The sequence below is a fragment of the Xyrauchen texanus genome, chromosome 13 (genome assembly GCF_025860055.1).
Source record: "Xyrauchen texanus isolate HMW12.3.18 chromosome 13, RBS_HiC_50CHRs, whole genome shotgun sequence".
Taxonomy (NCBI): Eukaryota; Metazoa; Chordata; class Actinopteri; order Cypriniformes; family Catostomidae; genus Xyrauchen; species Xyrauchen texanus.
In genome coordinates, this window is record NC_068288.1 from 36,013,538 (window position 1) to 36,024,815 (window position 11,278).

The 11,278-nt window shown below is 34.6% G+C and overlaps 1 protein-coding gene across 3 annotated transcripts; it reads right to left on the reverse strand.

The window, feature by feature from the left end:
• Positions 1-1,259: 1,259 nt before the first annotated feature.
• tnfrsf18 (tumor necrosis factor receptor superfamily, member 18) lies at positions 1,260-8,108 on the reverse strand. 3 transcript variants are annotated; one of them, XM_052140921.1, is made up of 7 exons: positions 8,008-8,108; positions 7,827-7,912; positions 7,092-7,268; positions 5,384-5,471; positions 5,236-5,300; positions 2,570-2,710; positions 1,260-2,028 (listed from the first exon to the last, which is right to left on the reverse strand). In XM_052140921.1, exons 1-7 carry the CDS (start codon positions 8,034-8,036, stop codon positions 1,886-1,888), a joined length of 729 nt encoding a protein of 242 aa, XP_051996881.1. In that variant the 5' UTR covers positions 8,037-8,108; the 3' UTR covers positions 1,260-1,885. The 3 variants fall into 3 exon arrangements, with proteins under 3 accessions (XP_051996881.1, XP_051996884.1, XP_051996882.1); XM_052140924.1 differs by lacking the exon at positions 8,008-8,108 and having other exon boundaries at positions 7,176-7,268; positions 7,827-7,965; XM_052140922.1 differs by lacking the exon at positions 8,008-8,108 and having other exon boundaries at positions 1,260-1,989; positions 7,827-7,965.
• Positions 8,109-11,278: the final 3,170 nt, after the last annotated feature.

Here is an 11,278-nt window from a genome sequence, read left to right on the forward strand (position 1 = left end):
GCTCTGATATCTTTGGCTTTGAGCTGTCACCAACGCGTTCGTTGAGAGGGTGTTTTCACTGATGACCGCTGCGTGGACAGAGACAAGGAACTGAGTATCTGTGGACCTCATCAAAAATGAACTCCTGGTGAAAGTGAACACCTACACCTGCCAGGAATTCTACAGTCATAATGAATGAGAAGGCCCTACTCGAAGCAGCCAGATCAGACAAAAATAAATAAATTCAAGATGCACTAAATCCGGTAAGAACGCATTTAATCTTTCTAGTCTTTAATAATGGAATTGATGTGCTTATTTAAATGGGCTTTTTAAAGATATATTATATTTACACAGAGTAGGTCTGAGCTGTTAAAATTAGTTTGTATTGTAGACCTCATGCCAAACTGAGTGACGTTCACAGCTCCGTCATTAACATTTAACATCACTGCAAAAATACATCTAATATAAAATCAATATTTATTCACCTTGTACAATAATAGTAAGTTAAATCTCCCTCGTATCCCTCATTGTCCCACAAAATCAGGTCTGCTGACCTGCAACAGAGCAATAGCCAGGTGGTCACCCTATGTATACCCTTGGCTTGTTTCTTAAAAAAAAAAAAAAAATGTCTGACGCAGGTGTACATTGACGGGATCTTAAACAAGCCCTCATAATAAATCTCCAACTTATTGACAAATTCACTTGTGAAATGTATGGAATGATGTGAACTGTATGCCAATGATTGACTTATGATCAATAATATGGTAATAAACAATACATTGTATCCTAAAGCCACTTTTATATTGTTTTATCAATTATTAACTCTTCTGCTAAAAGAATGTAATGGATTTTAATTATCTGAATATTTTTTATTATATATATATATATATATATATATATATATATATATTATTATTATTATTATATATATATTTTTTTTTTTTAAATATTTATAGATAACTATTTATAATTATTTCATCATGTATGAATTGTTATTTGAGGGCTTTCTCAGCAAATATTTGTATATGTGATTAATCGTGATTAATTAATTATGTACACCATAATACACCATGTAATTAATTCGATAAAAATGTTTATCGATTTACAGCCCTAATATATATATATATATATATATATATATATATATATATAAGGTCTATTTAGCAAGACCGGTGCAGTTTTTGGCAAAATCTTTGGATTATGAGGTTTAGATGTACATATAAAACGAGGCACGTACATAGGCATAAACTGTATTTCATTTAGTAAATAATGTGCCCTATTAAACCTTACAGATCTTCAAAGAGACAAATATAGCTTACCACCCTACATAATTACAGGCAATCAGAAATAATAAAAAATATCAATACAATAAGACAACTCAAACATGAAGAATTATATTTTTACAAGAAGTTAAAATTGAATTAGGCCTACTTACATAATGTTTAAGTACATAAGTTACATAATTACAAAATTCTGTATCTGCTGTTACCTACTCTTTTTAAAATCTGAAAGTCTATCCTTCACTTAGAAGGTAGCAAATAGCAGATAAATGTGAACAGTAAACATCCTCTTGGATAAATCAGCCTCGGAGAGCAAATGTTTAATCATAGCAAAATCACACCACCTTTTGCTACTTTCTTCTTTGCAACTTCTTACATGAATCCTTATTGGAATTGAATCGATGAGAACTTTGTGCAGTTGAATAGAGTCACCAATGAATAAACTCTTGTTTATTCCTTCCACAGGCAAAGAGACCATCTATGATCTGTAAAGCTGCATTATTTGGTTCATCTTTACATAAATTAAAAACTGATTTTCAAAGATGTTATGCTGCAATCCAGTTGTCATTCAGTCAAAATTGAAGAGAAACTTTTCCATTGACTGTTCATCAAATCACAGAGAGCTTTCAAGGACAACTGAGGACATCGCAATTGAGAGAGATTTCCAAGGCTGTCTTGGAGTCTCTGTCATCACCAATTTCCTCCTTGGATAGTTGGCAGTTACATGCATCTGAGGGTAAAACCATCCTATGAGTACATGGTTGGCTTTCTGTAAAGATATGCAATTATATCAGACACCTATGCATTTGCATTGTATGAACTTGCATACAGATTTTACAGTATGTAAAGTACATACAGAGATATTCTTCTAAATATCTTACACATATGGGATGGCATGAGGGTGAGTAAATCATGAGAGAATTTTCATTTGGGTGAACTATCCCTTTAATACAGCCCTGGTAGTGACACATGTCTACATAGCATGGCACATACAGGTATATGGTATTCCAAATTACTTCAAATACCATTCTAAGAAACATGTTCATATCATCTTACTTTTGTAAGAGTTCAATAATATATATTTTGCATATTGTCATAAATATTTTGCATGGAACATAAATTTTCTTAAGCACAGGTAATTCTGTGCGTTACTGCGGCCCTGTGGAATAAATCACGTACCGCCAGTTTCTTTTATTTTATTTTTATTTTTTTATTGAATGTAGCAATGGCAAATATTTTCCAAAAGTTTCGTATCATTTAGCAGAACTTATAGAGATTGATAACTGAAAGAGTATGAAAATGTCACTTACTTTTTCTGTGCCTCCTGTGTTTGAAAGTTTGAAAAGCAGTATGCATGATAAGTACCAGGCAGATAAACACAGTGATTGTTAAACAAGCCGTCATAATAGGATGAGAAGACTGGCTTCTTTTTTCTCCTTTTTCTGGGTGATCTGTTAGGAAAAGTGTAAGGAGTATGCTAAAACTGTTAAACTGAACTAAATGAAACAGATTTAGTTTAAAATGTCTTAAAAAATAAAATCTAAAAAAGCATAAAAAATACATATTTTTGTTAGTAATACAAGGAGTATTTGCGAACTGTGTTTGACTTGAATGAATTAGTGTCCTTTAATCAAAAACAAAGTAGGATAACACTTAATAAGGTTATAATAAGGTTGTATTTGTTAAAATAGTTTACACATTAGATATCATAAACTAACAATAAACAATACTTTTACAGCATTTATTAATCTGTGTAAATGTTAATTTCTACATATACAATTTTAGTTTTTACATGAAAAGTTGTATGTTACATTAGTTAATGAACAAAACATTAAACAATAGTATTTTGATAAATTATTATAACAAAGCATTGTTTATTGTTAGTTCATGATCCCTAATTAATGTTATTGAATAAAACCTTATTGTAAAGTTTTACTTAAAGTAGCCTATACATGTATATTGAATATACTGTATATTGCGTTTTTTATATTCGGTTCTCACTGTCATGTAAAACCTGAAAAATATCAGGAAATGTCATGAAAAAAAAAATTATCTCCTTTTCTTCCCAATTTGGAATGCCCAATTCCCAATGCGCTCTTAAGTCTTCGTGGTGGTGTAGTGACTCCGCTCGAGCCGCATCTTATCACGTGGCTTGTTGAGCTCATTACCATGGAGAAGGGATGGTAAGATTCACCAATTCGCAACGTTGCATTGGCATACAAGTTAACAATGCGATGCATCGATGTAAAAAAGTGTGCATCGGATACAAGTTGGCATTTATATCGCGATGCATCGTTTCTTTAACATATTTGCATCGGTAAAAAACGATTTATTTATATATAATTATTGTTAGATGCGCTATACTTTTATTATTTTGAAAGTGATCAATCATTTGTGACCAATATTTTTTATGTAGATTGATTCCTCCTCTCTAAACTGTTTCTCCAGCGCGTTCACTCATCACCACTGCTGCTACGTGAAAATGACGTATCACAACAATACGGAGACCGAGGCCTGTCCTGAGAGTCACGTAGATTTGGTGGGCGATTCAGCTCTGCCTCTGCCATGTTAATCTATATGGAAGATTCAGCCCTGCCCCTGCCATGTTAATATGGAAGATTCAGCTCTGCCTCTGCCATGTTAATCTTTATGGAAGATTCAGCTCTGCCTCTGCCATGTTAATCTTTATGGAAGATTCAGCTCTGCCTCTGCCATGTTAATCTATATGGAAGATTCAGCTCTGCCTCTAATCTATATAGATTAACATGGCAGAGGCAGAGCTGAATCTTCCATCAAATAATTACAAATCCAATGTTTGGAAACATTTTGGGTTTTATAAGAGATATGGAGATTTTGATAAAACCATGCCATTTATAAAATATGTCATGCCAGTACGACTAATTTAACAACACTTGAAGCGCCGACATGAAAGCACACTCGCCTGCTGGCAAGTTACGGAACATTTCTTCATTGTTTATCCCTGAGCATCTTTAAATTGTTTCACTGTTAAATGTGTGAACTGATTAAAGTGTAACTGGAGACAGAACAGGAAAAGAACATCTGGTTTTATTTAATCTTTTTTTTTTTTTAACTACACTACAAAGGCCTTTTTGTGCAAGGTACATGCATAAGAAGTCAGAAGGCACTTAAGTTTATTTATGATTTGCTGTTGATCTGAACCAAAGAAATAAAAGTGGATAATCTGTAGCCTACCATATTGAATTACATAGCATCATATTTTTTCCCATTGCATTGTATCGCGTTGTGTTGAATCAAATCGAAATCGGATCGCACTACATCATAATAGGGGTGAATCGTATCACATCGGTAGCTGCTTCATATGTATCTTCAATGTATCGTATCGTTGGCTATGCATCGAGATGCGTATCACAACGGACTCGGTTATGGAGATGCACATCCCTACTGTGGAGACATAGCATGTATGGAGGCTTCACGCTATTCTCCATGGTAACGCGCTCAACAAGCCATGTGATAATATGCATGGAGTGATGTCTCAGACACAGAGGCAAATGAGATTCGTCCTCCGCCACCCGGATTGATCCATGCACAACTCAACGTGCCCCACCGAGGGTGAGAACCACATTATAGCAACCATGAGGAAGTTACCCAATGTGACTCTACCCTCCCTAGCAACCGGGCCAATTTGGTTGCTTTGGAGACCTGGCTGGAGTCACTCAGCACACCCTGGATTCGAACTCGTGACTCCAAGGGTGGTAATCAGCATCTTTACTCACTGAGCTACCCAGGCCCCCAATGTCATGGAAAACTTAATAAAAATCTTAAAAAGTTATATTCCTATAGTCAATGTCTTATAAAGTTACAATCAGCTTCATCAACTAGAAATTTAGTTTATCTCTATAAAATTAAAAAACATCCTTATAATGCAATCACGAACAACTGGACAAGTCATGAAAATTCATTAGTCAGTACAGGTTGAATCATGAAATGTACAAACCATAAGTGTCACATCTTGCATTGTGGGTACTGTTTCCAGGGAAGCTCACACGCAAGCCATCACACCTGATTTCAGAAACTCCGTTATCAACTGATATAAATTCAAACTCTGCTTTAAGAACCGAAATATAGCAAATAAAAAGCTTTACTTTGCAAAAGGTTTACACTTGTTATCCTCAGCATCATTGTACGTGTTGTTTGGACATGGAACACACTGGTAAGTGTACACAAAGTTACCTACAAAAACACAAAGAATAACAAAGACAGTTGATGAATACCATTTTTATCCTTATGTAACCCTGCATCCTCCTGCATGGACTGTGTGTATTCTCCTCGCTATACATTATGCATGATTTAATTTCACTTAAACTGACTGATCTCAGTTCAGGACACTGTGGGCTGTCAGTAAGGGGTTTGACGCACCAAGTTGTGTGACAAAACATTAGCAGAGTTGGTCTTTGGGCGTAATGGCAACAAAACTACATCTGTTAAGCAAGCTCATTATGTTTTTTTTCATCGAAACCTATTTGAGTCAAAAGATTATCTAGTTCCATTCGATATGACATTTTGAAAATTTCAGTGATTTATTGCAAAACGGCATGCTGTTAAACATGCTGTCGAACATGGATGTGGACTACAGGGCTACGTTTTCCTTATATCCTATATTCACTGTGGATTATCACAATGAGAATCAAACGGGTTCATCCAAAATCTGAAAATTTTTGCTTTCATAGGCTTTATATGGAGTTAGGATGAAAATAAGGTGCATTGTGAACTGTTCTGAGACCAGTGCAGACAGAGAGCACACTGGAGGTTAAGTCATTCACTAAATAGAGATGCAACCAAGTACATTCACTCCTAATGTCTGTTCAAAAGTTCAGTTTCAGGCTGCAGATGCTGTTTAGACCATTCAACGTGGTTGGAAGGCATGGGAAAATAGTAAACAGTACTTAAATTCAGAATTGATAATGCTAAATTTTATTTTAACATGGTTAGCATGATTGATTGATAGGGGCCAATACTTTCAATCAGAATTATTTATGCTTATTTCTGATTGGTAAAATGCTTCAGCACTGGCTATCACTTATTTGTTTGACAGTGCAAAGAGAGAACATTGAGATTTTGTTGCTAAGAACAAACAAACATTGTTTGACTGTTCAAATTTCAAAATGAAATTTTATTTGTATAGTTTTTTATTTGCAATTTCCCAATACACATTGTTCTAAATCAGCTTTGTTGTGCGAGGTGATCATCTGTGAGTGTTATCGGGTCCTTGAATAAAGTATAACCTGCTGGTCGAGTTTCTGGGGCCCCCTACAGACAGAGAGTTGGTGCCCTATGCAAACTGCGTAATATACGTATAAGGAGTGGCAGTACTGCCTAAAAGTATTGCAAAAAATCAATGTTTTCAAACCAATATTCATCTTGTATTGGTCAAACAAACACGTAGTCCCACACCAAACTCATGCCATTGGTTGAGTCAATTTGTCTGTGTCAGGCTGGATGGACCGCTCATACAAACAGAAAAATGTTTGAATAACGCCACAGAGCCAAACCCTAATAACACTTTATTAAATTTTTAGGTGAAAAATGAAAGGCTTACTTATAGTTGACTCTGGTGGGATATAAAAACATTTCACGCATCCGCATTAATTACTTTTTTATTTTTATGTGTGGTCTACTTAGCCTTCTCTCACAGTCATAGCTGTCTTTTTGCCCATTCTAAGACCATAATAAAAGTCCCCTAATGGGTGGGCAATAATAATGATCCCCTTAATAATGATTAATAATAAGAAGAAGCATACTGTATGTGTAGGTAATAGTTTAAATAATTTAATTATAAAAAAAAGACCTTACCCTCTCTTATCAGCTGATATCCTGGTTTGCACTTTTCTTTGGGTACACACTCAGAACATGTATTGTCCTTGCATAATATCTCACCTTCACAAAAACAGTTATACTCATCGTTTTTTTGACATCTCTCACACACACTGTCACTGTTGTTTTCTTTACAGTGACCTTTGGGATATTCACCTGCACAATATAAAAAGGGCACAATTTTTTAAGGTTCATAACAGGAAAGTAAGGTGTGCAATCATTCAAATCAACGTATGACGCTTTAACTTTTTGCCATTTTTGCAATTACTTTTAAACAGCTGTTCTCAATGTAATTTTAGTGAATATATGATGAAGTTCGCACAGGTGTTCTGTGCACAGAGTAACCATAGGAGTATTCATCATATTAACTATGGACATTCCACTAAGTTTGACCACTAGAGAGTGTGCATATACTTTGCATTTCATTTCCAACAGTATATCTTGTTTTATAATTTAAAACAGAAACACGTTTTTTTTTTATTTTATTATATATTTTTTTAGATATTTTGTTGTCTATTCACATTCACACAGTTTTAGAATGTTGTTAAAGTGTCCAAATACTTTATGCAGTCACTGTAAATACACAGACATAACCATTTAAAAAATATGAACAAGCACAAATTGTAAGTTTATTGTAAATTTACAAGAAGTAGCATGCAATATGCTTTAATTACTGAGCTGATTTTAGTCTTGAGATTATCCTGGTGGTCTTACCTGAAGGGCAGGTCTTGCAACATTTCCCTTTAAATTCATACTCCGTCGTCCAGTCACAGTTGATAGCCAAACTCAAAATCCAAATACTACAAACACAGAGCAGTGTAAACCAGAGCTTAGCAGTGTCCATTGCATCAAAGTGGTAGATTGAGGATCTCAATCATCTACCTTCTATTCTTACCCCTTTATAGTCTGTGTTCTTTTCTTCATCTGTGACGTGGTTTCAGCTCAACCACAAAGCAAACAGAGGCGTAAAACCAGAGAGTCCAAACCAATGAGACTGAGAGAGAATGACACACGAAGCATGTAAATAAAATGTAGTTTTATGGACAAATCCGAGTATGTATGTAAATGAAAATGTAAGTGCTTATTGGACTCGCAGGACATTGGCTAAGATTTGCTTTGAGAAGCATGTGATATAGGCAAAGTGAGCTTTTTGTGGAAAGGCTAGTAAACATGTGCCATAACGTCTCCCTTAGTGTGGAACAACTAAAATACGTCTTTAATGGTTTTATCTTTTTCATTTGAAAGGTGATGTCATTTTTTTCTATGTTAAAAAGTTTTTTTTCTATTCCAGCGTAACTTGCACAGACAACTATAATAAGTCATTCTTAGGTTGATCCCCTCAAATGTGTACACTGTGGCTCTGTGGTGCTATGAGCATTACTCTTTGTTTGAGCATCCCATCCCATCCCTTGGCTCAGCCAATGGGATTAGTTTTGGGCAGGACTATCTGTTTGTTAGACCAATGGAGGTTGGGGGATGTTTTCAGGAAACCTATTTGAAAACAGTGATTACCTTTGCGATCCATTTTGGTGGCACTATTGGCCCAGTAATGACACACTTCACTTTATGAATAACTTTGTCTATGATCTACTGTTGGTTGAGATGTAAACCATGTTTTAGTGTGGCATTGGGGTTGACAACATTCTACCAGACAAATACAGGACGTTCCAGTTCTAAATCCGGTATTTTATTTTTTTTCAACGGGACTCCTGCAGGAGACGTTGCACAACATTTAAAGAGGTCCACTTAGTGCTTGTTTACAGAGGAAATCAATTGAAAAACAACACGGTAGGACACAAAACAGGTTTTGTGTGAACTGCTCTTTGTGGCCTACTGTACATTTAAAATTAAAACCACTTAAATACAACGACCTTGAACAACCAAATCTGATGTCATCTTTTTGCCAAAAGAACAAAGCTGCACTCAATGGAGAAAGACAATATTTTTGGTCAAGTGTTTTCTTGCCCATATAATTGATCTTACTGAAAGCCTTTTCTATTTTAAAGCTCAATAAACCAGCTTTCCATTTAAAATTGGGTCATTACAGTAGGTATATGCATATACTGGTGTTTCGGAATCACAATGGTAAGAAAATGATCAGGCACTCGAATGCTATGTGCGTGACAAAATTCTCCTGCTTCTGACAGAAAATGTGTGTTGATTGTCATTGATCTTTCCATCAAATATTTCGACCATGTAACATTTGAGTTCACAGTTTCATAGCATATGAGGTTTTGGGTAATTTAAGCAAGCTCGGATGTTAGATGAATGTTTTGTAATTTGTATCACCAGGTATGATAGCAATCATGTTTTTGCACAATGCAACATTTGTGGCATTGTCTTATCATATGAGGCAGCTTATACAGAACAGCTGAGAATGCAAAAATAAGGTCTTTCAAAAGGGCACAGTTAGTTAACTTAGTGTCTGATTTGGACAAAAATCTGTTTCCGAAGGTAAAAATCCACTTAATATTTTCATAAACAAATACTTATTTACAATAAATTATAAACCTTTAAAGACAGCCCTATCATGACCTACAAGGTTGTTAAATAAAAAAATATAATCAGCAACTTTAAATCAATAGTTTTATATTTTTTACATCAGTTTTAATTGGATTACTTCATTCACAATGTTTCATGGTATTGTAGTTCATGCCCTCATTAAAGGCGTTAAGGACACAGTCTTGTACCTTTGTCTTTTTATCTGATTTTCAAATACTTTTTTCCTTCAAATAAAATTTTTACTATGGCAGGTTTCACCTCAGAGCTGGTTGGTTTAGTTAATGGCTTAGAACTTTTATGAAGGATTTAATACAGTTGGCCTGAGAGGAAAAATAGCATATGCATAATTTGGGTGACATTGTCAGTTTTCTATAACTTAAATTATTTTGTATAATATTTTTTCAGTATTGAATGAATTATACAGTAATTTAAAATCAAAATTTCTCTCACCTCGTCCACCATCTTGGATTTATTCATCAGTGCATTCTAGGATTTCCTTCCTAAGGCCAAATCAAGGTAAAGTATCATACATCCACATCCATAATCCATAATTCTCGTTTGAAAAATATCATTCATTTAGCTATGTTTACACCCTTCATCCACACTTGAACAGCGTTTTCCTCCACCAAAAATGGAGGGTTTTGAAAACACTTTCTGGTACTGCATATATCAACAACATGCTAGAGAGGCTGTAAAAAATTGCTTAATTTGTAGTTGACCCAGAATATTCCTTAAAGAGAGCTTCTGCAAACTGACAAATTTGACAGCTTTGACAGTTGAGTATTCTTTACTGGTGCCTTAATGTCTGATATGAAAATTTCTTCACCTACAAAAAGACACAAAAACATCACTGATAGAAGCTTTCTTGTTATCAATGTTATCTACACAGCTTAGAGTACAAGGAATGATCACGGCATCAGAAAGAGCCTCTTAACCCTGTTGGTATGGTGGCACTTCTGAGAAAGTAAAAGAGCCTCCAGATTGATTAGTTGTCAGATTACTTAACTCTTTTCTGAAAAGTTGCCCAATTGACCATCTAAACTAAATTTTACCTTGTTTTCTGTCTGAACTACTACAGTTGATAGCATCCATTGTCATTTTGTTTGGTATAGGGGAGATTGGGGATAGTTGTCACATCTCTAACTCCAGTGAATATTTGTCAGGATAAGTTTATTTTTTATCATTGTAAGATAGGTGAGTGTGACCCCACCATCACAACCACCAAAACAAAATCCAAGCCTTTCTTTGATTCTACACCTGCACACCCTATTATAGGCTTTTTAGATACATGTAAAAGTTCAAACAATTATAAAGCAAAAATGATTCATGATATAAAAAATATGGAAAATGTAACATTCAAAAATATAAAAATGTTGTTTTGACAAACCAGTATTGTAATTCACATCATGCAACCTGCCCTGACCTAATTTTTAAGAAAAAAAACGTTATCAGAAGAACACTAAAACCTTTCTGTAAAAATCTGTCTTCGTAATAGAGTTAAACTTTGTCTTAATGCATGCCAGTGTGATTTAATTATTTTTGGTTGTTTAATCAAAAGCTATAACAAAAATACAAAATGTCTTTTTTGTGAAAATTGTGAAAATGTCATTTAGGGTAGACTTCATAAAATGATTCTAATCTGAGGGTTTTGAACAAGTTGTTTG

Excerpts from the sequence above, each read along its gene's own strand:
- tnfrsf18 (XM_052140921.1), bottom strand. The coding sequence starts at position 8,036 with ATGAAGAAAAGAACACAGACTATAAAGGG. Across the intron at positions 5,472-7,091 it reads ATATCAGCTGATAAGAGAGG|GTAACTTTGTGTACACTTAC; the intron begins GTAAGGTCTTTT and ends GTGTTTTTGTAG. Across the intron at positions 5,301-5,383 it reads AAGTGTAAACCTTTTGCAAA|GTGTGATGGCTTGCGTGTGA; the intron begins GTAAAGCTTTTT and ends TTCTGAAATCAG.